The 27,857-nt window shown below is 47.4% G+C and overlaps 1 protein-coding gene across 11 annotated transcripts in view; it reads left to right on the forward strand.

Annotated features, from left to right (window-relative positions):
• Tecpr2 (tectonin beta-propeller repeat containing 2) overlaps window positions 1–27,857 on the forward strand; it is a 102,423-nt gene that overhangs the window by 53,155 nt on the left and 21,411 nt on the right. For 8 of the 11 annotated variants that reach the window (XM_063262024.1, XM_006240620.4, XM_039113381.2 and 5 more), the window contains 11 exons: window positions 3,527–3,839; window positions 6,502–6,634; window positions 8,805–9,137; window positions 10,078–11,075; window positions 13,821–14,004; window positions 15,747–15,920; window positions 17,280–17,460; window positions 18,951–19,092; window positions 22,396–22,636; window positions 24,078–24,167; window positions 25,587–25,820. In XM_063262024.1, coding sequence (XP_063118094.1) covers window positions 3,527–3,839; window positions 6,502–6,634; window positions 8,805–9,137; window positions 10,078–11,075; window positions 13,821–14,004; window positions 15,747–15,920; window positions 17,280–17,460; window positions 18,951–19,092; window positions 22,396–22,636; window positions 24,078–24,167; window positions 25,587–25,820 — 3,023 coding nt within the window. Of the gene's footprint in view, window positions 1–3,526; window positions 3,840–6,501; window positions 6,635–8,804; window positions 9,138–10,077; window positions 11,076–13,820; window positions 14,005–15,284; window positions 15,366–15,746; window positions 15,921–17,279; window positions 17,461–18,950; window positions 19,093–22,395; window positions 22,637–24,077; window positions 24,168–25,586; window positions 25,821–27,857 lie in introns of those variants that run through there. The other 3 variants (XM_039113383.2, XR_010052098.1, XM_063262025.1) reach the window with 3 other exon arrangements.

Here is a 27,857-nt window from a genome sequence, read left to right on the forward strand (position 1 = left end):
GTGGGTGGATGGGAGGCACACTGGCTGTGAACTTGAGTGCAGCAACTCAGAAGTCCTACTCTGCAAACAACCGGACAAACTCTCAGGCCCGTGTGCTAGGAAAAGTGTGCAAAAAAAGCTCATGGCACATGGCACCATCCTTCAAAATAGTCTAAGAAGTCCAGGCATGGTGGCACAGGTCTGTAACCCCAGCAGAAACAGGCTGCCCTATCCAGTGAGTTACAGGCCATTCATTTCTGTCTCAGAAAACCAGCCAACCAAACAAGACATAGTGTAAGAAAAAGGCTTCGATGTAGCACAGGTCAGGGGTTTTACCTAAGATGTGAAGTTCTGTACCAAACAAAATAATAATTGAAACACCAGCCCAGTGGCAGAGCGCTTGCCTAACATGGATGAGGCCCTGAGTTCAATCTCCAGCCACAAGGGAAAGAAAAAAGGAAAGGAACAAAATGTCTTAGGTGGACTCAGTGGTACACACCTGTAACCCCGGCTCTTGGGAGGCAGGGACAAGATGAGAAGATGCGCGCCATCCTGGTATTTACCCTCCAGAGCAACCATCATGGACTAGCAGATTCCAGGCTAGCCTTGAAATCATGAAATCCTGTTTTGAAACAAATTCATAACAGTATCAATCCAGTAATAAGATGAATAAATTATTTGTTAAGATTTTATTCAGAGCCGAGCTTAGTAGTGCACCCCTTTAATCTCTACTCAAGAGGCAGAGGCAGGGGCATCTCTGTGAGTTCCAGGCTAGCTAGAGCTGTTTCACAGAGAACCTTTGTTTAGGAAAGAAAAATTAAAAAAAAGAAAAATATTTATTTCATTTACTTATTTTTAGTTAAGTGTGTCTGTCTGTCAAAGTGAGACAGATATGTGAGGAGGCCAATAGAGAGCATTGTTCTCCCGGTCTAGGTTGTAAGCTGCATTGTGTGGTCGCTAGGAATCCAGCTCAGGTCCTCTGTAAAACTAGTGAAACATCTCTCCAGTCCTGGAAAAGGTTATTTCTAATTAAAGAAACTAAAACGCTGTGCATGCAGTAGCTGGGTTCAGTTCCCAGGACCACAGGACCTAAATATTAGATTCATAGATGTGCATGCTTTCTCCAAATCCATGCACTTTCCAGTAGCCCAAGGAAACATTTTGTAGTGACATGTATGTTTTTTAAAAACAATATAAAGCCAAGTGTAGTAGTTATAGAATCTAAGAGAGTGAAACAGTAGAATTTTGAATTTGAGTTCAACCTGGGCTATATAATGAGATCTTAGCTCAAAAAAAGAGATAATGTTAAAATTGAATAAGTTGTGAAAAAACTATACAGCAGTGAAAATGAATAAGCACTTTACTGTTGTTTAGTCAAAGATAAATCTCAGAACACTGGGTAAGTATAAAAGACAAATTACTTTAAATTGCCAAAAAGCATACGTGCGTGTGCATGTGAGTGTGCTTGCGTGTGCGTGTGTGTGTGTGTGTGTGTGTGTGTGCTTGTGTGTGCGTGCATATGCGTGTATGTGCATGTGCATGCATGCGTGTGTGTGTCTGTGTGCGCGCTCATGCGCACGCTCACACGCTTTGTGTTTATGTATGTGTAGAGCTGTAACAGTTAAGAGCTCGTACCTGTTCATACTGAGGATCTGCATTCCTTTCCCTTCGTCCACATGGGATGACGGCTCACAGCCTAAGTCCAGTCTCGGGGGATCCTTGTGCCCTCCTCTGACCTGTACTGTTTGCTCTCACATGCACATAATAACGTGCAAAAACACATAATTAAAAATTTTTAAATTATCCCTAAATTTAGAATATGCAAAATTATACACATGCATCATTTATTAAAATGAAAGTGCTAAACTAGTGTTGAAGTATCAATAAAAATGAGATTGATACAAAACAGCCCGGTGCTCTGAATTTTGCCCAGGGTGAGTCATCAGAAGCACAGAGTGCATGCGTAGTTCAGCTTCTCACTTGGTCCTTGGTGCACACCCCACGAGGCCAGTGGTTCTCAACATAGGCGGGTCAAGACCTTTTTAGGGTTGAACAACCCTTTCACGGGGGTTGCCTAAGACCATCTGAAAACACAGATATTTATATTGTAATTCATAACAGTGGTAAAATGACAGTTATGAAGTAGCAGTGACTATAATGTTATGGTCGGGGTCACCGAAGCATCAGGAAGGTTGGGAACCATTGTGTTAGGCTTTGTGACATTTGTTGCACATACTCTTAAAAATATTTTGTTAGATTTATTCATTTTTTACTTATTTATTTAATACAACTTTTGAGGCAGGGTATCTCTGTAAAGTCCTGTTGGTCCTAGAACTTGTTTTGTACACCAGACTGGCCTTAAACTCAGAGGTCTTCCTGCCTCTTGCCTCCTGAGTGCTGGAATTGAAGGTGTGCACCACCATTACCTAGATTTCTTAATTTTCTGTGTGTTTTGCTTGCATATTTGTATCGTGTGCTTAGTGCCCATGGAGGGCAGAAGAGGGCATTGGATCCCATGGAACTGCAGTTATGGATGGTTGTGAACACCATGGAGTTGCCAGTGGTTATACCGGCTCTCTGCAAGTGCAACAAATGCTCTGAACAGCTAAACCATCTTTTTTTTTTTTTTTTTTTCTTTTTTTTCGGAGCTGGGGACCGAACCCAGGGCCTTGCGCTTGCTAGGCAAGTGCTCTACCGCTGAGCTAAATCCCCAACCCCACCATCTTTATTTTTTAAAGATTTATTTATTTTATGTGTATGAATGTTGTGTCTGGATTTACACACACACACACACACACACACAAACACACACACACACACAAACACACACACACAGAGTACATTAGTGATTAGTGCCTGGAACCAATGGAGGTCAGAAATAGGTATCAGATCCCTTGGACAAGAGCTACCACTGGTTGTGAGCCACCATGTGGGTGTTGGGAACCCAACCTGGGTTGTCTACAACAGCAACAGTGCTCCTAACCACTGGGCAGTCTCTTCAGCTCCCACACTTGCTCTCCTGTGTGTGTTATAAGAAAATACTACCAAGCATGAGGATGGGAAGGGAGACTGGTACCCTTGGTGGGGACACAGACGAGCTCCTCCCAATGTGAGTAAAGCTTTTCATTCAAGAAGCTAGGGAGCGATGGTAGGCATCAGATAGAAGGAGCAACATGGCGGAGCAGGGATAGCAGGAGCAACCCTGGACGTGTCAGCTTTTGCAATGTAACAGAAGTGGTAGCGGCTTCCCTCGTGGGGTTGCTGTCAGGATTAAAGGGAGAATGCACATGAAGTGTGAGACTCAGCAAGCTGTGGTGGGAACTGTTGATGATACAGCTGGTGTGTGTTTGTGAAGCACCGTGGAGTCTGGGCACAAGGATGCCAGTGTGACTTAGTGACCAACCAACAGTAGAAAGGACAAGCAAAGCAATGACGTGCTGTTCAGTAGATTCTTAGAGTTCACATCAGGAATTGACAATGAAATCACTTCCAGTTAGTCCATGCCTGTATTTTTTTTTTCTTTTCATTTTTTTTCTTCCAATTTTAGTACTGGGAAATTTGGTGCTTGTTTTATACCAGGACTGTGTAAGCAAAGCGATCTAACCCTGTACGCAGCCCGGCCTGGGCTCCGGCTGTGGAAGGCTGATGTCCACGGGACCGTTCAGGCCACGTTCATCCTTAAGGATGTCTTTGCTGGAGGAGTCACACCTTTTGAGCTCTACCCTCGTCTGGAGCCCTCTGATGGGGGGAGCTGCAGCGCTCCTGAGAAACACCTGGGGCTTGTCTCCTGCTTCTTCCAAGAGGGCTGGGTGTTGAGCTGGAATGAGTACAGTATCTATCTTCTGGACACTGTCAATCAGGTATGTGGGAGAGCCACACCTGTCTTTGGGGGTCACAGGGCAAGAGGAGGGTGCACGTCCACAAGTGCTCAGCCACTGGGCCCTTGGGAATATGGAAGGAGCAGTGTCAACTATGGTTCATTCTTCCCTTTGAGACAACCAAGGAAAGCAAATGGAATTCTGTAATATTTTGGTTTAAAAAAATTTGTTTTTTTGATATTCATTGTCCTTCTCTACTAAGAAATTAGATGTTTGGGGGTTTTTTAGGCCCCAGTTAAACTTGTTCATTATAATCTTTGATTCATTTTTAAATTCCACTTATTCATGTGTGTATGCAAACTTCCATGTGCCTACTTGTGATCACACCTGCATGTCCTGTCACCTATGTGGTCAGAGGACAACTTGTGGGAGTTGTTTCTCTCCTTCCACCTTGGGTCCCAGAGATTGAACTTAGATATCTGATCTGATGGTAAGTACCTTTACCTTTGCCTGCCAAGCCTCACACACCGGTCAGCCTTCCCTCCTTTTCTCTCCTTTCCATGTATGAGTGTGTGTGTGTGTGTGTGTGTGTGTGTGTGTGTGTGTGTGTGTGTGTGTGTATTTTCTTTTGTTAGATTCAGGCTGATTGTGCATGTTAATCCCATGCTCTGCCTCCTCTGAGCTTCACCCCTCAATTGTGTAGTTTGTGTGTTTTGTTTCAGCTTTGCATTTTATTTGTGAATGCTAAGCAAATGCTCTACTATGGAGCTGTATAGCTGTTTTTGTTTTGTTTTTCATTTTTATTTTGAGGCAGGGACTCACTCAGTCCCCAGGCTGTTCTGAGCTCATTCTGTAGCCCAGGTAGGCCTTGGACTTCGGATTGATTGCATTGACTCAACCTGCCGAGTACCTGGGATTACACTGTGCTACTGAGTCTCTGGACCATGTGCTTCCTGAGCACCAGTTACTGTATAATCCCATCCCGTGAGAATTCAGTGACAGACGCAGTAACTCTGAGGACTGTCTCCTGCCCGGGAGTGCTGCCTCTCAGGAGCGGGTTCCTGTCCACTGCGCTCTCCCATTTTTTGTTTTTGTTTTGTTTCGTTTTTCCCCTTCGCTTCTTATCCAAAGGCAGACATATTATTTTGCCCCCCCCCAACTTTCTTTTTAATTTTTTTTTTTTTCCCGGAGCTGAGGACCAAACCCAGGGCCTTGTGCTTGCTAGGCAAGAGCTCTACCACTGAGCTAAATTCCCAACCCCCAACTTTCTTTTTAGAAACTAACTGTTGTATCTTGGCAACTTTCCAGTACCATTAAATCATGGTAGAAAACAGATCACTCCCAGAAGCTGATTTTGGACTTTAAACAAAGCTAAGATCAGAACTTCTGGCCTGCCCTACTCACGACTCTTTACCTCCAGAATCCAGGCCAGGCTCTCTTGCCTCCACATGAGCTCCGTGTGCCTGTGGCACAGCATCTCTAGAGAGAGTGTCCCCAGAGAACCAAACTATCTGCTCCCACTGACACCTCTCTAGTTACTGGCCATGCTTGGTAACACTTTTGGTATAGAGGTAACTTGGCCCCGGAAGTCTCAGAGCTGCCTGAGTGGGGCGCAGTGGTTCTGGATTAGGGGTCACCTTCTAGCCCTGCATTTGTTTCTTTAGTTTCTCCCATTGTGGGTGACTTAACTTTTCTCCTGGGTTTCTGGGGAGCTTGTTAATTATTGGCTTTAAGACATGTTGTAACTGCATCAGCTTTTCATCTGAGCACTTCACCTGCGCCTCTCAGTGTAGGTGTAATTAACTTCCTAGGCAGGGAAATGGAGACAGTGTGTCTGTGAACAGACGCTGTCTGCACCTCTGTGAAGTACCATGATTGGCAGCTTTTGGAATCTAATGTCATGTTTCCAGCTTTCTGTCAGGGCTATCTGAAAATTAGCAGAGGCCCTAGGCTCCGTGTCTTCTGCAGTGAACTAATCTCCTGTGCACACTGTCAGCTGCACAGCGAGAACTGTTGCTTTAGTGTGGACCCAGCATAGCCGTATGTTGTACCATCTGCTTTTAGCGAGGGACCATTTCCCTCCCTGCTTTCAATTCAAGAGCCTTGGGCTTCAAGGCTTTCCTAGTCTCCTGTAGGAAAGCACACAGTAGGGACACTTGTTGGGTGGTGTATGGATCGTTCCTAGTCTGTCCAGGTTTGTAGCACAGGAGACACAGGACACAGGTTTATAGCCTACGCTGTTAATCACTCAGGATGACAGTGTTCAAGTGGCACTTCCTAAGGCGGAGCCTGCCTAGTGAGTAGAGTAGGAAAGGAAGCTCAGCATAGAGAAAAAACTGTGTTACCTGCATAGGTTGATGAACAGGGCTGGCCTTTGGCCTGACACACTCCATTTCGGTGAGGCACAGCATGGGCAGGATGACTGGTGGTTCAGAGTGGCCAGAACCCCTCCCTAACAGAGAATGTGAGCTTCATGTCATAAGAAGGGGGATGGCAGTGGCTGAGAGGTGGGAGAGGGTGCACAAGCCATCATGGCATCTCACTGCTAAGTTATGCGCGTGACTCTAGGTTCCACATCTTGAATACTGTCCAGCTGAGGGTTGAATTGCTTCTATGAGTTTCCCAGGAACTGCCATGACAAAATCCAATAATTACAATTATTTGATGGTTTATTGCCTGGTTGCATGTTTGTTTGTTTTGACAGGCCACAGTTGCTGGTTTGGAAGGACTGGGTGATATTGTGTCTGTTTCCTGCACAGAAAATGAAATATTTTTCCTAAAGGGAGATAGGAACATTATAAGGATTTCAAGCAGACCTGAAGGACTCGCATCCATAGGTTTGTATTAACTGCCAAGTGTGCTGTGTGTGCTGTAAGTCCTGTGCTCTCTAGATAGAATGTCTGTCCTGCTTAGGGTAAGGAAAGTGTGCTTTTAGTCAGGTGCAGTGCTGCGTGTGCACCTTTAACCCTGGCATCAGGGAGGCAGATCCAGGACAGCCAGGGCTACCCAGAGAGGCCCTGTCTTGAAGAACCCATAAAAGTTCCGTCATTGGCGTTTGCTTAAGCAAGGAGGTATTTAGAGGCTTGCTTGTCATGGAGGTGACTTGCTTTATGATGTGTTAGGCAGTCTCATGGTGGTAGAGCTTCCTGTGGGTGTGAAGATGGATGGTTGGGTGAATGGGAAGGAGAAATCAGAAACCACTTGACTCATCCAGGTGCCTTATCTGAGACACTGTGTGGTTAATGTCTCTGAGGCCTAGGTTCGTGCAGTTTTAAAACAATGACATTTGTAATTACTATACATCTCTTGCCCTAGACAGACTGTCCTTTGGGGTTGTTATTTTCTCCTGTGATTTGGATATTTTATGGTTCATACAAACCGTAATGGTTTTTGTTTATTTGTTTTGATTTAGACAGGATCTTTTAGCCCAGGCTGGCCCAAAGTTGCATTCCTTCTGACTTAGCCTCCCAAGCACTAGGATCACAGGTACCTGCCACAGAAGCAGGCTCTCGTTGTGCCTTGTCGTGGTCGGTTGGTTTTGCAGGGCTGGGGTTCGGCCCTAGCCCTTGCACGTGTTAAGCACACACTGTATGACAGCTGGTGAGCGAAGAACCAGACCAGTGTTTCAACAGCTTGGTGTGGCTGCGGCTTGATGCTGAGCTTGCTTGTGGGGTGATGCCAGCATGACAGCCTTTCCCTACCATTACCACTTACCTTCCCAAACAGAGGGGGGGGGGGGGTTGTCGGGGTGAACAGTCCAAAACCAGGATTCTTTTTTTTTTTCTTTTCTTTTTTTCGGAGCTGGGGACCGAACCCAGGGCCTTGCGCTTGCTAGGCAAGCGCTCTACCGCTGAGCTAAATCCCCAACCCCCAAAACCAGGATTCTTATAAGAAGTGCATGTAAGATTTATGAGCTGTAGAAGAAGGCCCAGTGGAGCTCACGGAGAGAGCAGTGACCTGGCACTGCTGCACGGGAGAACTTTATCAGCAGGGCTGACGGCTTCAGGTGGGCACTGTCTGTTAGGTGTCACTGGCCATCTGTGGTCTGAGGTACTTCAAATGGTGAGTGCTACTAATAATTTGAATTTTAAATGTTGCTTAATTTTAATTTTGGAAGTTACATTTTGCTCGAGTTCCACATAGCATGGTACAACTTTAGACCTAGCACTCCCATTGTCTCCTCACTAGTGTATACTCAGGCACCCACAGTCAGCCCAGTGACATCCCCAGGAGAATGTTTGTGCCTCAAGGATAAGAGTCCATGAAATAAATTTCTTGATGGCTGTCACCCAGCACCTTGTGCAGTGCATAGCACCCCAGAGGTGCTTGGTCAAAGTGCACAGTAGTTTCGGTTGAGGTGTTGAAACTGGGAGCTCTGGCCCTGGACACCTCAGTGCTTTGTTGAAGGGAGGGAGGGGCCGCTGCAGTGGGACTTTACTGGCTCTTTAACTCAGGGTCTCACGTCCCACACTGGGCTTCACCCTGCTCTCTGCCTGCATCCACACTGGCCTCCTCATGTCCTCTGCTGTGAGCCCATTCTAGTGGGAAATTCACATCTTCTCCTTGGCTTTCAAGGAATTTAATTAGAAGACACATGCATTTTTAAATACCTCTTAGATAATATCAAGGTATAGTAAAGGCATAGTGTAAATAGGGAATTTAACTATACCCTTCTTGATATATAAACATTTATAAAAGTTTATAAAATTAAAATGAGAAGTGCTTTAGATTTGGTGGTATCCTGTTGCTGGTGATGTTTGCAGAAGACAATTACAGTGAATTGTCTTACTGATCTTAACTATGTGAGCTTCCTTGAACACAAAGTCCCCTGGAATCTCCTGTCTAATCCTTTGAGTTTCTCTGGGTTTGGAGAATTTGGAATTGCTTGGGTTTTTAGCAGGATGAAGCTGGGTGTTTCGTGGCTGCCAGTGCCCAGGCTGCCAGGCTAAGTGCTATACCTTGCCGTCTCCCAAAGAGCCCGCAGTAAACCAATGTCTTCTTTCTCAGTGAGAGACAGTCCAGAGATGGCACGATGCTCTGAGCAGGTCCATGGACAGCATCTGGAGAAGTCCCTGGGAGGCACTGTGTGCGAGGCACGGCTTCGAGGCTCTTCTGTGGCCAGCTCCGTGGCCAGTGAGCAGCGGAGCAGGAGCAGTTCATTCAATTCCACGGACAGTGGCTCCGGGCTGCTGCCGCCTGGATCTCAGGCTGCCCCTGAGCTGGGCCACAGTGGTCAGCCATCCTCACAGAGATTCAGTGTCATCAGCTCTGAAGACTTTGACCAGGAGCTTATTGTGAAACCTATCAAAGTGAAGAAGAGGAGGAGGAAGCGCAAGCCAGGTACTGTCCGTGGGCAATCGCGCACTTACTCCCATAGCATGTACAGTACCCTGGCCAGAGCCTTTGGGGATGTGCACATCAAGGGGTGATGCTTCTCACCCAAGGGGTGCTTGCTGCTCTTGGCAGACAGGACTTCACACACTGAATGCACTCCTCCCCGCACAGTAACAGTGCATACTCACTCATGAGCATCTCGGTAGGGCAGGCATTTATCCACATGCTTAGGCTCTGATTGAAGGGTCTGGATCTTGCTCTTTAATATTTAAGGTAATACTTAATATAAGATGTTGGCTTACCATGTATACCACTCATTAGACCAGCGACACTGCAAACACGTGGGACAGTCATTGAAACAGGGATTTATGCAGCTGTATTTGTATCTTACAAGTTGTGTTGACATGTTACCAGATACGGGATTTAGCATAGAACTTTTTTTTTTCTTTTTCTGAGGTAGATATCTGTGTAACCCTGGCTATCCCAGAACTCACACAGATCTGCCTCTGGCTCCCAAGTGCTGGGATTGAAGGTGTGCACCACCGCCCAGGCCACATAGAACTTTTTAAGTGCTTCGCTCCTTGGAGCTTATTAAGGCCTGCAGCTAAAGGCTGCACAGCGTTGACAGCAGCGTTAGTGAGCACGTGCGTTTTGACAAGTTTCAAGGTTGGCCTGTACCATACCCTCAGTTCCTGCTCCACGTTCCCAGCAGTTCACTACTGAGATCGGTGTCCAGGGAAATGTCCACTTCCTATGTAGCTCAGACCAGCTCTAAACTCATAAGCTTCCTAATTCTATTCCCCAACCAAGTCTGGGACTATGAAGATTAATTTATACTCAACTAAATATCCTTCATTGCAGTAATGTTTTCCTTAGCCAGATGCCTTTTCAGTTCAGTTGTTTCTGTAGATCGTGCCTTACTTTGAGTGTTCTCATTTCAAATTAGAAGGCGGAAGCAAGAGCACCTGCCACAGTTCCCTCGAGTCAACTCCCTGCTCCGAGCTCCCTGCTGACAGCCCCCAGTCCTTGAGCACAGACCTTGTGTCCTTGGCCTCAAGTGTTCTGAGCGGCAGTAGTGTGGATCAGTTGAGCACAGAGCCGCCAGACCAGGAGATCAGCCCCAGTGGTGAGTTGGATGGGATCATACAGGACAACAATGGCCCTCAAACACTCCATGACCTGGAGGTGCCTGGGTCTACCCCCAGTCCAGTGGATGAAGAAAATAGCCCTAGAAAGGAAGCTTCCCAGTGTGACCACACACAGGACACAGACCTGCTCAAAGGAGTGTTGACTTTACCCTTGCAGCCAGGGGAGGATGAGGGAGATGCTGACGTCACCTCAGAGCTTGAAGAGAAGCCTGGGCCTGCTGCTGATGCAGCAATACACACAGAGTTATGCCTGCAAGAACAGAACAGCTCTGCTGAGCAGCAGGAGGTGGACACCATGGAGTTCAGTGACCCCCAGAGCACTTTTTCTGAAGCCCCACTTCTGGACTCAAGTATGCTACCTGCCAGCCTCAGCTGGCCCCCAGGTGCTGAGCAGTGGCTGCCTGAGATCGAAGGTTATGAGGTCAGCACTGAGGAGGCCAGCCCAGAAGCAGACATCCTGACCCAGGCAGAGGTCCCTAGCCACCTGAGCTCAAATCCTTGGCATTTACTAACTGATAGTCAGAAGGAAGCACCTGCTTTTGAATGTGACATGGGAAATGTGAAAGGACAGGTGACTCCTCTTACCTCTGCCTTGGTGGCCAACACCCATGCACATTGGCTGGACCAACCCTTCCAGGATCAGGCAGTGACATCCAGTGATGAGGAAGACATTTACGCCCACAGACTCCCATCTTCATCCTCAGAGACGAGTGTCACAGAGCTTGGAGCTGGTCGTTCTCTGCAGGACCTGAGCCAACCAGGTGCTGAGGAAACCTCACTGCTCAAGGCAGATCAGGTCTGTGTGCTGATGCAGGAAGCATAACTGGTGTGGCGGTTGTGGCGGCGACTGCTTTTCCTTTAAAGAACATCCATGGCAGACTCAGTCATTTTCCTTCTTATGGAGAGCGTAGTACTGCAGAGTCACAGCTTTGAAGTCTGGGTTTGGGGGAATTTCCAATTCAGGGACTCTGAACCATTTGAACTATATTACTTCTGATCCCGTTCAGCTCCATTGTGGGCACTTGAGGTAGCCTGAGGTCATTGGAAGGCCACTGTGCAAAGGACTGTTTGCTCTGAGCACAGAGGAGGTGGTTAGTTCCTGCCTTCCCCACAGTCTGTTAACTCCTAAGAGCATCGGTCTGAATCAGGGCCTTTCCAGAGATGCTGTCTCTGCAGTATCCTCGTAGTGCCCAGGGCACACTGCAGAGTAAAGCCCCCAGTCTGCTGTGAGGCCTCAAAGCTAGTGTAATTTATTGTTCTTGGGAGTTTTATATTTAAAATTACTTTTAAAAACAGGGTCTGTAACTCATTCTGTAGACTAGACTGGCCTTGGACTCAGAGTTCCACCTGCTTCTGCCTTCTAAGTGCTGGCATTAAAGTCTCATGCCACCCTGCCCAGCCCTAAAATTGATGTTTAAGTATTTATTTTCTTTGGCATGTAAGCCTTAGCAAATAGAGCTAGCCATGTACCAGCATATTCCCTAGTAGCCGATGTGAAGCCTACCACTGCACCGTCAGTGCTGAGAGCATGTGAGGCTTACCAGCTTGCACTGTGTGCAGCTCTGGGCTGAGCACTTCACACACTGAAGTCACTTCTTTAGAAACAAGCTAGGGGCTGGAGAGATGGCTCAGCAGTTGAGAGCACTGACTGCTCTTCCAGAGTTCCTTCCTGAGTTCAGTTCCCAGCAACCACATGGTGGCTCACAACCATCTGCAATGGGATCCAATGTCCTCTTCTGATGTGTCTGAGGACAGTGACCGTGTAATCGTAAATTAAATAAATAAATCTTTAAACAAACAAACTAGGACACAAGTGCGGTTGCCCCCGTTAGACGGAGGAGGAAGCCGAGCTCCAGCAGAGTAAAGCAGTGTGTGCCCCAGGTCACTCTACAAGTAAAGATCAGAACGGCCCCGCATCCTCCCCCATTCTTCCTGTTCTATCTCAGAACGAATGGGCCAGAACTTGGGCAGCTTGTTCAGCATTCTTCGTTCACCTTTTCGGTGCATTGCTTCCTAAGTGCTCTTAACTGACAATGTGTGTTCATGCTGGGAGCTCAGTGCAAGTGGCAGCCAGCTGTGACTCCACGTGTCTGTCGGGGAAGCCAGGTGCATGCTCAGACTTTCAGTTGAATGGGGCTGGGATAGGGTGTTGGGCCGCATGCAGAGCTATGGGAAGCCTCAGCAGTATAATCATCTGACAGAGTTATCCGGCAGATCACATCTGTTGGTTATCTTAGGACTTTGGCTTAAGAAAGCCCTCACCCATGGAAAAGGATCCTGGAGCTCTGAAGTTGTCTACCAAGCTTTGCTGTACTTGGTCTTGCTCCAAATAGCAGAAAAGCTGAGAAATGTTGGCTAGTTGGTTGGTTTTTGAAGGCAAGGCTAAGAGAAAAGTTTGCTGTGGTGAACAAAGCCAGGTGGAGAAAAGGTAGAAACCTTTCTCTTTCATAACACTAGCTTCCATATTAGCTATCTGTACACGTACGTCTAAAGGAAACCTTTATTTAACTTTGACGTTTAAACAAATCCTATGGGGCCAGCATGACAGGTCAGTGGGTTTGGCGTCAAACCAAACCCACAGAGACCTCAGTGTCATCTCTGGGACCCATATGGTAGATTTCACAGTTGTCTTCTGACTGCCACACATGTGCTATGTATGTGTGTGTACATGCACATGGTTACATTAAATACATGTAATACAGATGACAAAAATAGCAACAAAGCTTTAGTATGCAAAATTCAGACAGTATTTCATTCGCACTCCCCCAGCTGTCCCCATACAACAGGCCAGGAGTCCAAAGGTTCAAACAGGGATTGAAAAACTAATGCAGACGGTGGCAATGCTGTTCCCAGAGTGTATCTGTCATAAGTGTACAGAAAGTTGATTTACACACGTATGTTGATGAGTACACCTCCTTGTATAAAGTAAGGTCTGCATAGAATAAAGCCAGGTCTCCTTTGATATGATGTCAGGCTCTACCAGCCTATGTGACCTGTATCCTGTGCAGGGCATATGCACCAGGATAGCTATAATCATAGCTCAATGTAAAATCATAAACTTACTTTAAATGTTATGTTTTGGGGTTGGGGATTTAGCTCAGTGGTAGAGCGCTTGCCTAGGAAGCGCAAGGCCCTGGGTTCGGTCCCCAGCTCTGAAAAAAAGAACCAAAAAAAAAATGTTATGTTTTCTTTTGCAAACTTTTTCTGTGGGAGGGGTGTAACTCAGTTGTATGGCTCTTGAGTGTGGGCTTGTGAGGTGACGATGTCTTGTTTTGACAATGGTTGGATACACCTTCGAGCGTTACTTAGAAGGGTACTATGCCGTGAGAAAGTTATCCAGGGATGCTACAGGATCTTGCACAAGGACCACAGCTCCTATTCCACAATGTTTCTGGGACTGGATCCAAGGAGAGCAGGGGTAGGCAAGGCTTCGCAATGATCCTTTGATTTTCATATCCTGCCCGCTTGTCTTGTTGGTAACAGTGTGATGAAGGCAGCAGTGTCCCCTGCCACAGAACTCACTGGCCTCTGTCCTTGTTAGTTTGCAGAGAGCTGGATGGGCTACTCAGGTCCTGGCTATGGCATCCTCAGCTTGGCGGTCTCGGAAAAGTTTATCTGGTGCCTGGACTACAAAGGTGGCCTGTTCTGCAGTGCCCTGCCTGGTGCGGGGCTGCGCTGGCAGAGGTTTGAAGATGCTGTCCAGCAGATGGCAGTCTCTCCTTCAGGTTCGCCTCCCAGCTCCCACTTCCCAACCCCCAACACTGCTCCCAGCTCCCAGGGCACTCTCTGGCAACAGCAAAGTGTCAACAGATCGGCCTTTCTGCCAACTTAGCTGGATACTGTAAAGACCATGAATGCTTCCTTTGACACCGTTAGGGCCATGGGTGTTCAGCATACTTGCTTGATTTTTTTTGTTTTTGTTTTTATTATTACTTTATTGATGCAGTAATAGCACAAGGAACATATTTTTGTAAGCTATACAAACAATTTGAGTTTTGAGGGTTTTTTTTCTCCTCATGTTGGAACATTACATCCTCATAGAAATGACATGTATTTCTGTTTGTCAGTGTTGCTGTCAAGCAGCTGAGGTAGTGGAGACAGACCCGTGGACGTGTGCTGGATGTGCTCCAGAAACACACACTTTCCCTGACTACAGTACCGAAGGTCCTCCCACTCCTGTGCATTGTTGAGCCCCAGAGACTCTTTTCAATACAGTTCTGCTAGGCTGAGATAACTCCCTTATCTGTAGAGACTTATCCACTCGTTAGTGGTTTTATTTCTGTTGTTTTGTTTTTAGACATGGCCGGCTAAACAGCATAGGCTGACCTTGAATTCACTGTGGAGTTCTGGCTGGCCTCAAAGGGTCCTCCTGCCTCAGCCTCCCAAGAGCTGGAATTACAGGCATAAACCCACCATGCTTCATTTGCATTTTCCTAATGCTGGATATGTGTTTAGCTCTTCTGAAGCAGTGGAGGAGAAGCATGGAGGGGAGGCAAAAGAAAGGGCATTCTTGTTAAAGTATTCAAGTTTATTGGTTGTTTGCTCTTTTCGTTCACTGTCTACTTGGCACTTATTTTTCCCCTGGAGACTGGGAGAGATAATAGCCATTAGCTGGCCTCATGTAATTGTATGTCTTCATTTTTTTTTCCTGTTTCTGTCACATACTTTTAGGCTCATCCTCCTAGCCATTTAGAAGTGTTGATTCTCTGTTGATTGTAGTAATTATTTTTATTTTCCCAACCATTCTTTGGTTGCTGTCTTTGGAGCTGTCTGTCTCTGTGAGATCGTTTTTTCTCAGCTGAGACCCACACATCTTTGGATGATGCCTCAGGCCCTGTGGTGTTGCAGGGCAGGGAAGAAAGCTGTGTGCATGACCCCTCCGTGGCTGTGGTGGCTCAGCTCATTCATTCCTTGGTATTCCTCACCTGGCCTAATGCCATAGCCTCCGCCCGCAGTGCCTCTGGCCTGCTGCCCACCCTTCTCACTTCATTTATCTATTCCTCAGAATTCTTTTGAATGAAAGCATGCCGACCCAACTCAGATACACATAAGTGATCCAGAAAAGGCCCTTCCCTTTGAGTCCAAGGTTAGTGTTTGGCACTAATTGTGCTTCATGCATCAGTGAGCACATACCTAATGAAATGTCACTTCTCTCCCCTGACATGAGTGACGGCCTCTTGCCCAATCTGTGCTATGTAGTGGATTTCTTCTTACATCTAGCCTTTAGATCAGTCCCAGACGGTGGAAATAACCCACTTTTCAGTTGAGAGAAGTGAGTTGGACACATTTCATGTGTTGTCCAACAGCATACAGCTGGTGGGTTTAAACTCTGGCATGGTGGGTTATTCCTGAGTTGGAAGCAACAAGATGTATTTTAGAAAGCTATTCCTTGCAGGGCCGAGAATGGAGCATTTGTGTAGGTGGATCTCATGTTTGCTGAGCACTGAGTAGAATTTTTTTCTTCTAGGGGCTCTTCTCTGGAAGATTGAACAGAAATCTAACCGTGCTTTTGCTTGTGGCAAAGTCACCATCAAGGGGAAGCGACACTGGTACGAGGCTCTGCCCCAGGCTGTGTTTGTGACCCTGAGTGATGACACAGCCTGGATCATCAGGACCAATGGAGATCTGTACCTTCAGACAGGTAGTCCTTGTCACTTGCTGAATCTGCAGCTAGTCACATTCTGCATAGGATGCAGAGACAGAAAACCAAGTTAAGAAAGAGCAAGTCCCCTGACACAGACTGGTCTGAACAGGAATGAATAGATGATTGAGTGCAGGGCAGGGTGCTGTGTGGGCAGAGCCTGATACTGCTGCTGCTGCCTGTGCCCTTTGCATACCCTGTGTATCCAGGCACGGAAGGACAGCCATGACTTGACAGACATCTCCCTTTTCTCAGCTAGGTCAAAGCCCAGCACCTGTACACGTATTTACATGTGAATTGGGAGAAAAACAACAAGAACTAATTTGCTGTAAATGGCAGATTGACTTGTCCTAGAAAACTGCCCTTAGGGAAACTTTTAGCTGCTAGACCTGGCACAGTGGGACTCGTTTATTAAAAATACACTGTAATGAGTCACTGTGTGTGTACTGTCAGTGGGGGTTTGGGGGAGCCACTGTGTACTGTCAGGGGGAATTGGCCTTGGGAGCAGGGGCTCTGTTTGCTCTGTCAAGAGGCCATATTGGATTTACATGAAGATTGATCTAGTCATTAATACTGATTCTGAGAACATGGCTTTATCTTTGGAGTGAGCTATCAGCCAGGAGTGGTTCTCCACCTGGTTCTGTCTCAGTGTGGAGGTCACCTGGTCATCAGCACTGCCAACTTCATGGACATGCGTGGGGCTCTAGCCTTCAGCATGCTTAGCTCTTGTGTGTTTCAGTGGCAATAGGCTATTCTGATCCACACATGCACATCCAGCTTCCCAGGCATTTGATTTTAGTCATGGCCGGAAAGGGGATACTTTGGACCTACATGTAAGGAAGGAGCAGGTGACCTCCTAACCATGGTGTCACAGCAGTCACCAGAGCAGTTTTCATATCACCCTGCCCCTTCCTGTCCTACTGAATTAGAATCTGTGGTTGGCACCAATTTACAGAAAGAAGTCCTGTAGGTGAGTCCTCGTAGTTGCAAACTCCGCTGGTACTTTATAACCTGGTGATTATACTACTAGGACCTATTTGCTGGCCAAAGCTACAGAACATGGGATTTACATGGATTTACGTCCAGCCTGCTCCCTCAGTAGTTGCCTTTGATGTCATTTAGATCCATGACACATTACTGACAGGCCACAAAGGGAAGGTGAGGGAAGCTCCCTGGAGCTCTGACTCTGCACAAGCCTTGCAGTATGATAAATCTGGGGTTTTACCTGAACAGTTGTACTTCAAAAGGTATCTGTTATAAAAGACCACAGATAGCAAAAGTACCAAAAAAGAAAACCACAGATCCAAGTAGAGTGTGACATGTGGCTACTGAGTCTGGGGCTCCTCCCTCTCACTACAGGTCTCAGCGTGGATCGGCCCTGCGCCCGAGCCGTGAAGGTTGACTGTCCCTACCCACTGTCCCAGATCACAGCCCGGAACAGTGTGGTGTGGGCACTGACGGAGCAGAGGGCCCTCCTGTACCGGGAGGGTGTGAGCAGCTTCTGCCCGGAAGGGGAACAATGGAAGTGTGACATTGTCAGGTATGGGCCGAGCACTCACATTTATTCCTGACCAGCCACCTAGGTGAGCCTTTGCCAGCAAAACCAACAACTACAAGTCTTGTGGCCTCAACAGACTGTCTCTGCTCCTCTGCTGGCAGACTGCCAAAGGGGCGGGCACATTAGCGTTTGTGTTGGGGTTGAGGTACAGAGCTCAGCTGCTGGAGTATTTGCCTAGCATGCCAAGGCCCTGAGTCCCATCCTTGGTAGAACATAAACTCAGCTGAGTGACACATGCTGCACTCTCATCACTTAGAGACAGAGGCAACCAGTAACTGCCTCAGTTCAGAGTCATCCTCAGCCTTGGAAAAGTCTCCGAAAAAGTGTGTGTGGGCTGGAGAGATGGCTTAGAGGTTAAGAGCACTGGCTGCTCTTCCAGAGGTCCTGAGTTCAATTCCCAGCAATTCCATAACTATCTATAATGAGATCTGATGCCCTCTTCTGGCCATCCAGGCAGAACAGTGTGTGTGTGTGTGTGTGTGTGTGTGTGTGTGTGTGTGTGTGTGTGTTTGTTTGTGTGTAAGAAAATCCATTAAACTGTGTCCTGGAACAGAGAGTCACTAGGTCACATATTCTCCATGCAGAGCCACCTGCTGTCACGTTTCTGTTGCGAGATTGCCATGGTTAGACACAAACGCTTATTGGTATTTTTATTCTAGTCAGTTGAAATTTGTTCAGAACTGTATATTCTACTTTTTAACATAGAAGATTTGGGATAGGTGGTGGTGGTACACACCTTTAGTTTCAACACTTGGGAAGCAGAAGCAGACTAATTTCTAAAATCAAGAATAGCCTCTTCTACAGAGCAAGTTCTAGGATAGCCAGGGATACACAGCCATCTCGAGAAGAAAGAAAGACGTGCTTATGTATACCAGAGCGGAACGATGTTGCTTTAGGTTCAGCCAGTAAATCTCCTGCTGGGAACCAGCACTCTCTGGAGCCTAGGTGTACAAGATAAGCAGAACTCAATTCCTTCAACTCAGTGGAGAGTCAGGCCTCAGGCAGTTGGGTGTCAGTTGGTGTGAGAATACTAAGCAAGATGAGAGCACAAAGCAGTGGGGAGCTGTCCATTGCCTGCCTTCGGTGGCTGAGTAGGCAGCGTGCCAAGGCCAGCCTCACCCGAGCCCCAAGGCTGCCGACGGTACCCTCAGAGGAGGGAATGAAGCACAGACTCATCAGAGATGATACTCTGCCAGTGACAGCACACGCCACAGCCTGGTGCGTGGGGAAGGAAATGCTCTTGACCTGAGGGCCTGCTCACTTGCGACAGGTAGCTTTCTTCTCTGAGTGTGTCTTTCCAAAGCAGCCATGTCTGGACAGTGAGTGTTGCATACAGTGTATCTTAGGCTCAGCTCCTCCCTTGTCACTCAGTAACCCACTCCTGTTTAGCCTGTTCAGAGGCTCTCAGTGAGGCAGCCGTCTGCATGCTGTGCTTTCTAGGTTGGGCTGATGCTGTGTTCTCTCACTACCAGTGAAAGGCAAGCTCTGGAGCCTGTCTGCATAACTCTCGGAGATCAGCACACACTCTGGGCCTTGGACATTCATGGGAAGCTATGGTTCAGAACTGGCGTGATTCCCAAGAAGCCCCAAGGAGATGATGATCACTGGTGGCAGGTAACTGATAGGACTCTCTTGGACTTACAGACCCACCTTTTCTGCCTTCTCTCTTTTCCTTAAGAGATTGGATTAAACAGTAGTGTCTACTTTTACCATTTGATAGATGAGACTCTTTTGTAGTGAGGTATATTAAAAATACACCCAAAACTTTCCCTCGTAGGAAATGACTCGTAAAAGGTTTCTTTACTTTAATACAGGCTGGAATGTATTTATTTAAATGTTACTTAGGCATTCACCATTATAGGCTAAACAAACCCAGTGACATCCATTTGAAGACCCGGGTAATAATGATGTTTAATTCTGAACAAACAGGCTAAGAAAAGAGACCAAACAATAGGTTTGGAAACCCAACCGGCAATTAAAACTCTTCTATCTCTTCTTGCTTGAAAGGCCTTTGAGTAAATGATATCTCAACAAAGAACTGAGCATTTCCCCACATGCTGTCGGAAAAGAGAGGACTGTGAGGAGTAGGGGTGGTCCCAGCCCAACCTTGAGTGGATTTTGCGGGGAGCATCCACTTTCCTGTCTCGGTACCATTCAGAACTAAGCTTTTAGCTGTCCCATACACACACATTGTACCCAAGGTGGTTCTGACAGATGTGCGTGCGAGTCCTCCCCTCAGGTCTGCCTCGTGAGACTTGTCTGGAACATGCTGCTCTCCTTAGTCTTTCCCATGAAAATGAACACGTATCTCTCTCTCTCTCTCTCTCTCTCTCTCTCTCTCTCTCTCTCTCTCTCTCACACACACACACACACACACACACACACACACACACACATACATGTATATGTATATAAAATTTATATTCTAATATTGAGGTTTATATGATTCAAAAATAACTGTCATATCTGAACACACACATGTAAACAGCACATAAGCATATACACACCTGTGTGTGCTAGATTCTGGTGGGATTTTTGTGTATGTATAACGGACATGTGTGTGCATATGTATATGTGAGGGTGTGGTTGTGTATGTGTCTATTCATGTAGCAGTCAGAGTCGATGTTGGGGATCCTACTTGATTGCTATCCACGTTACCCTCTGAAGGGTCTCAGACCTGGCTAGTCTTAGCCAGCCAGCTTGGACCAGGGGTCCAGTCTTTGCTCTTCAAGCTCTGCATTTACAGGCAAACCACTCTGCCTGCCTTATACGGATGCTGGGGACCCTGACTCCAGTCCTCACTGTGTGCTCAGCACTTCATCCTCTGAGCCCTTGTTCTGTTGCATTTGCCTGCTGAGGTGCTGGGTGCTGCACCCCCAGACCTCAAAGTCAGCACAAAGGAAACTCTGTCACTTTTTCATAATGCATACAGCTCTAACAGACAGAAGCACAGAGGCAGAGAGAAACAGTTCTGTGCTCTCCTCCTCCTCTTTCTCCTCTTCTTCTTCTTCCTCCTCCTTCCCCTCCTCCCCCTCCTCCTTCTTCTTCTTAATGTTTATCAATGTTTTGTCTGCATGTGTGTCTGTGAGGCTGTCAGAAGCCCTGGAACTGGAGTTACAGACAGGTATGAGCCGCCATGTGGGTGCTGGGAATTGAGCCCAGGTTCTCTGGAGGAGCAACCAGTGCTCTTAACCACTGAGCCATCTCTCCAGCTCCATCCTGTACTTTCTTTGTGGGTCTAGAAGCAATTATATTTGGCTACTAGGTCTTTCCTTTCCCTTTCAGTTGGAGACCCGCTCATATGTCTGTCACTCTTGGGTATCACAGACTTAGCCTGTGGCTTTGGCATGGTGACTGCCAGGTCTGCAGTGAGCAGTGCTGATCCCGAGTTGCACAGCATATGCGCTGGGATCTCTTAGTGGAGCTCATTTCTCAGCACCCAGGGAGTGCCACAGCCAGGCGGACACAGAGCTCAGCAGGCTGACTGTGGCCACAGGCTCCGTAGTGGGGCTGTGCTCCTTCATACAAAAGGGCAGCATGGGTGTGTGATTACTAACTTGCAGTTTCTTTCTTGTTTGTCTTTTTCATATAAATTTAAGTTCCCTGTAATACTTTCACTTATTTCACTGTGTGGCCTGGGAACAGATCCTAGGAATAGGGCGTTTGTGCCAATATCTGTGATAAATCTAACAGGCAAAAATCCTAAAGAGGGGGTTGGGGATTTAGCTCAGTGGTAGAGCACTTGCCTAGGAAGTGCAAGGCTCTGGGTTCGGTCCCCAGCTCCGAAAAAAAGAACCAAAAAAAAAAAAAAAAAAAAAAAAAAAAGAAAGAAAAAAAGAAAAAAAAATCCTAAAGAGGATGGCGAGCTTGCTCAGTATGTGAGAGAGCCTGCTAAGCCTGAGCGCGAGTCTGAGCCCTAGACACATGGCAGAGGAGAGAGGTGGCTCCCAGAAGCTGTCCCTCTGCGTGCGTGCTGGAGCTTGCATGCCCACATACATATATAATACATACATGGAAATAAATGGAATATAATTTTAAAACACTGCAGAGCATTCTGCTGAGCCAGGCTTCTACCTGCTTTGCTTTGGCACAGGGCCGGAGAGGTGGCTCAGAGGTTAAGAGCACTGGCAGCTCTTGCAGAGGACCCAGTTCAGCTCCCAACTGGCAACTGACAACTTCTGTCACTCCAGTTGTAGGCATTCTGATACCCGCTTCTGGGCTCTGTAAGCACCTGTTGTACATACATACATGCAAGCAAAACACTCACACCAGAATATAAACATTAATAGATATCTTTTAAAAGAACTCTGTCAGCATTGGCTGCCCAGCAATGGCGAAGCTTCCCTCTGGGAGATAGATGTCTCTAGCGGTGTCTGTACAGACCCTTTTCAGGAATGTTGTGGAGGGGAGTCGCACATCTGATGGCTTCCAGACTCTTGGGGTCTCCTTGCTTAGGCTGATATCTGATACAGGTTGTAATAGTCGTGCTCATAGCTTAAGTTAGCGTCACACACTGGATAGACCTTTCTTAATGCTTGTATTATGGTTCTAAGTATGAAGCATTGTTGTCATTGGAAACACCTGGTTTAACACTAAAATTATCCTTTATCATTCTCACTAGAATAAGAGGTTTCTTAAGTGAGGTAGGTGCTGTTTGATCACAAAATACTACATACATAAAACAGAGCCGTGTGGTGTGAGAGTAAAATAAGATGAGAGCATTTTCCTCCTCCCAGGAGCCCGCCCAAGGGCATAAAGAGCTGCTTATCAACGCCAGGCCTGGCAGAGCTGTGTGTGTGGCTCAGGCACTCGGTGCTCTTGCTGCCACCCGGGTACTGTATGTGGTGCTGCCTTTGGAGGCAGGTGGGCCTCAGGGCCTGCGCCAACAGCAGGGCTCAGCCGGTTCCCTTCCTGCAGGTGAGCATCACGGACTATGTGGTGTTTGACCAGTGCAGCTTGTTCCAGACCATCATGCATGCCACACACTCAGTAGCGACAGCCGCGCAAGCCCCTGTGGAAAAGGTTGCAGATAAACTGCGCATGGCATTTTGGTCTCAGCAGCTTCAGTGCCAGCCCAGCCTACTAGGGGTTAACAAGAGTGGTGTGTGGATCTCCTCAGGGAAGAATGAATTCCATGTTGCTAAAGGAAGTCTCATAGGTAAGTCAATTACCCTAGTTTTCACATTATTTTTACTTTGTTTATCTTATTTTTCATGGTGGTGGGGATCTAACTTAGGGACTCACAGAACATTTAATGAATGGCTGTAAGGCCTTCTCTTGGGATAATACAGTGCCAGTGGGAGATTGGCCTGTGACAGAGATCTCTCTCCTTCCTGTTTTCTTTTTTATCCTGTCATTCCTAAAACTTGGAGTCTGAACAGCGTGCCATCACTTCCCTATGGAAACCTAGTGTGCCATAACAAAGACATATGGAGAGCTAGCTCAGTTTCACAATCCTTTCGGGGATGGGCAGGAAAATGGCTCTGCAAGTAAAAGCACATGCCACACAAACCTGCAGCCTCAGTCAATCCCTAGAACTCACGTGAGAATCCAGATAGCATGGTGGCACATGCCTTTAATTCCAGCACTCAGGAGGCAAAGGTAGGCAAAGCCGAGTTCAAGGCCAGCCTGGTCTACATTAATAAGTTCCAGGACAGCCAGGGCTTATGTAAAGAAATCCTGTCTCAAACAAACAAGCAAACAAACAACAAAAAGCCAGATACAGTGGAGGCTCTCAGGAGCATGCCTGTGAAGAAGTGGGGGGCAGTGACAGAATTGGACTGACGCTCACATATACAGTCCACCGGCAGAACAAGAGGAAAAGAGAAAGCGTAACTCTGAAAAAGATCTCCATGACACATGCTATGACACACTTGTGGACATAGCTCACACAAAGAATGTTGTTTAAAGGGGGTATGTGGTTGGGTAGAGATGGCTCAGCAGCTAAGAAGGTGAGGGTAGGAGTTCAGGTTCCAGGACTCACATAACAGGCCAGATACCCTATGCAAGCCTGTGACTAGCATAGGTGGGCAGAGGCAGGAGGATCTTCAGGGCCTGTTGGCTTCTAAGCTAACTAAGAGAATGCAATCCCCAGGATCAGGAAGAGACCTGTCTCAAAGTCCTATGTGGAAAGGGACAGAGGAGGACACTCAGGACCCTCCTCTGGACTTGGTGAGCATGCTTAGGAACACACTCCTACAGAAGCACATGTGTGTACACTCACACACATGTACAAGTAAGGGTATCCTTTTTTAAAGTTCTACCACACCTGCAGCATCTACTGTTGAACATGCAACATGCTGGCTGTATCCATAGATGAGCTGGGTGTTCACTTCTGGATGACGCTGCCTTGATGAATTTCCTCTAGCTGTGTCCCCTGTGGAGCCTCTTTGGGCTTGAATGAGCAAGGCACGGCTCTCCTTGATGATGCTTAGGGAAATAAGTAGCTCATGCCACTTTGTTTAAGGACACTAGAAATCACTGTAAGAGCTTTGAAGGACAACTACATCTAAAACCAAAACTGAAGTGTTAGCGCTTTTTGTTTGTTTTGTTTTTTTTTTTTTCTTTTCTTAACCCACTTTTATATTCATTCTCTCCAGGAACTTACTGGAACAACGTGGTTCCCCGGGGAACAGCTTCTGCCACAAAATGGGCCTTTGTGTTGGCTTCCCCTGCTCCCACCCAGGATGGTGAGTCAGCCTTAACCCAGCTGAGAAACCTGGTGCACAAGTTTAGTCAGTGGATGAAAAGTTCAGACTTCATCTGACTGTGGCCCTGTGGGTGCAGAGGTACAGCCTCACAGACCCTGAAAGGGGATATGGCGGTGTGGGCCATCAGCGCTGAGTAGGCGCTTAGGAGAGGGTGGCAGAGCTGAGTGTGAGGCAGTGTCCTTTGGAAGGCAGTCACCATGCAGAGTGGTCGGGGCTGGCAGCAGATGACTTCCTGACTTTCTTCCCATTTCTTCCAGCCCACCTGAGTTTGATTCCTAGTACTCACACGGCAGCTCACAACTGTCTGAAATTGCAGTTCTGAGAGATCCATGTAATACCTTCTGCCTTCCATGACATGGGTACCAGGTACACACATAGTCAGGTACACATGCAGAGAGAACATTCATACACATAAAATAAATAAGTCTTTTAAAAACACTAAAAAAGTAAAAATAGCTGGGTATGGTGGTCACACCTTTAACCCCAACACTGAGGATCTCTGTGAGTTCGAGGCCAGCCTGGTTTACAGAGTGAGTTCCAGGACAGCCAGGGCTGTTACAAAAGAAACCCAGCCTCAGGGTTGGGGATTTGGCTCAGTGGTAGAGCGCTTGCCTAGCAAGCGCAAGGCCCTGGGTTTGGTCCCCAGCTCTGGAAAAAAAGAAAAGAAAAAAGAAAAAAAGAAAAAAAAGAAACCCAGCCTCAACAAACCAATTAGTTTAACTAATTACTTAATTCAAATAAAAATAAAAGTATTCTAAAACATATGACCACAAGTTTTAGCTAATACTTTATATTACACAGTATGGCCGGGTTTTAATTCCCAAGGATGTCTGGCATTCTGAGCGGACACGGTTAACTCTGAGAGTCGTAGAACAGCAGAGGGCTGCAAGCATAACTTTGAGGCCAGGGTCAGAGGACAAGGAGTTACTCCTCCTTCAGCCACCTGCTGCCACCCCTCAGCAGAACAGGGACATGTCTCCATCCTGGGGATTGGAAGAGTGGAGAGCCCGAATAGTCTATATTAAAAATGGAGACTGCTGACACCAGAGGACATGTTGATGTCCGTGATCTGCGCTGCTGCCAGAAAGCATGTAGAGGTCCATGATCCATGCCACTGCCGGCTGCCAGGGCCGAGGAGACTTCTTTTACAGTGGTATTTCATAGGCCTGCTTTCTTTCCAGTTCTAGAAATGTCTCAGGCTTGGTCTTCTTAGTGTCTGATGATAGTGTTTCCTTCTAACAAGAGGTATAACACGCCTACTGGAAGGTAATGGCGGGTGACCAGGCCATCTGTGGCCAGGGGTCAGGGCTCTGCCTGAAGATGAAGGCAGTGCAGGGCTCTTAGGGCGGGTGGCTCAGTGAGACAGTGTTTGGTGACAGATGTGAACCTTTTCTGCAGGAAGCTCCTTATGGCTATGCCAGAGCAGCAAGGACCTGTGTGTCCTCAGTGCCCAGAGTGCACAGTGCCGCCCCTCCACGGTGCAGCTGCCCCCCGATGCAGAGATGAGGACTTACGCAGCCTGCCAGGATGCACTGTGGGCCTTGGACAGCCTGGGACAGGTGTTCATCAGGACACTTTCCAAGAGCTGCCCAACAGGCATGCACTGGACGAAACTGGACCTTTCCCAGCTAGGTATGGTGCAGAGTGTAACTGACTAAAGTCCCTTGCCCTCACATTCACTCTGTGTATGGGGAAGGTGGGTTCTTAGGTGATGTTTGTCAGTTGCTGGACTTAACTGGCCACTTCCCCAGAATAAATGAGCCTCTTAATTTTGTAGGGGGCTTCACCTCTCTCACTGGGTGCACTTTATACTGTTCAGAACCAAAGGAGCTATATGGTGGCCAGAAGGTGCCACCAAGATCTCCTTAAAATGACAGCTCTAGAACAGCTGCAGGGTCCTCTCTCTCTGACCTTTAAATTTGAAGTGGCGGCTGTGCCCTGTGACTGAATTAGTGTGTGCTGAGTTGTGACTTGCCATCTGGAAGAGCATCCACTGTGGGCTGCTGCGCACATAATTGTGAGCTGTGGCTTCTCTTTCACCTGCTTAAAGAGGTACTGTGTGCTGTTAGCCGCTTTCTGTGGCCCATCCCAAGAGAGTGGACGAAACTTGTGGTGACGTGGAAACATTTAAATGGGCTCAGACTGTTATATTCTCAGTTAACTCAGCAACTCAAAGTGTGGTTTATCTGCTAGAGGAGGCAGAGACAGTAGCAGGAGCTCGCTCCAGGGGTCAGAGCGGCTTGAGCTTCAGTGATACTGTCTAGGAGGTAGGCATTGTTCACGGGCAACCAGTGTTTTGTGGGCTTAAATAAGTGTTTAAGGTATCATAACTTAACCACATGAGGGAAGGGTGGGGGAAGAGAGCAGGAAGAACCACCTCCTACATTGGCCTGTACACACCACCACCCCTGTAAAGCATGCTTTGCTCTGGTGGGCCTGGCCAAGCCAGCCTCTTGGCAACGGGGTTTCTGCAAGCTGCTAGGAGAGAGAGGGCCCTGAACATAGCCAGTCTGTATGGAATGCTGTGTGCCACAGCTAGGGACTGCAGAGGAGCGTGATTCTTTACGCCTTGGGCCTCACACTGTCGTTCAGACCCACTGGTCACCCAGCTCTCGGAGGGCGTGTGTCAGCCGACAAGGCTGCAGCTGCATGTGGCCTGATGTGACATGCATGCCAGGTGAGCCTACTGCCTGGTGTCCAGAGACTCACTGGCTCTGAGCCTTTCTCCGGCAGTCTCCACAGACCATAGAGGAAGGCTGCTGGTATCTCTGAGAAAAGCCAGAACTAATGTTTGTTCTTATACCAAACCTTGAAAACTAGAGAAGTCTATGCTCGTTCAGCTGGGAGGGAAGACATTTTCCCCAGATTGTCCCTCCATATGGTCACCCCATCAGCTGTCACCCCATCCCAATGACCCCAGCAAATGTCTCTGATCCTGTTGTGGAAGATCCCCAGATCTTTGGTTATAGCACTGGCACTTTGGACCAGTGGGGTATGCGCCTGGACCACTTGACTTTCACCAGCATATTGTGTGCTGAAGCCCTGCCTCTCTTACATCTGTCTCCTTTCTGTGCTCTCATTGCTTGCTTTATGTGACTGACGGTAAGATAATAGGCTCTTGGCACCAGTGTTCTCAGCAAACCAAACAATACCTTCAGTCCAGCTGTAGGCCTGGTGTTGGAGCCAGGGATTAGGCAGGGCTCAGTGGAAAGGAGATTGGCCTTTGCTGTGCCAGAAGTCTCCACTTGTGCCATCCAGGACACTGAACTGCAGCCAAGAACACTAAACATTCCTTCACTGCATTCTCTCCAGGTCTGGTCTGTATCCAGTGAGGAAAGCAGGTGTGTCAGGAGAGCTAACTTTAGCTGGGTATAGTGGCCTGTGCCATTAATCCAGCATACACATCTCAAAACAGGATTAGAGGCGAGGGAGGGGAGAGGAGAGAGATTGGGATTTTATTTCTTTATAAAGATGATTATTTTTATTTGTATGGATATTTTGCCTGTATGTATGTCTGTGTACCACATGCATGCATGGTGCCCAACAAGAGTTAACAAGTGGTTATGGGTACTGGAAATTGAACTTCTGGAAGAGCAGCCAGTTGCTTTTAATCACTGAGCCATCTCCAGCCACAAATAATACACACACGCGCGCGCACACACACACACA

The sequence above is a fragment of the Rattus norvegicus genome, chromosome 6 (assembly GCF_036323735.1).
Source record: "Rattus norvegicus strain BN/NHsdMcwi chromosome 6, GRCr8, whole genome shotgun sequence".
Taxonomy (NCBI): domain Eukaryota; kingdom Metazoa; phylum Chordata; class Mammalia; order Rodentia; family Muridae; genus Rattus; species Rattus norvegicus.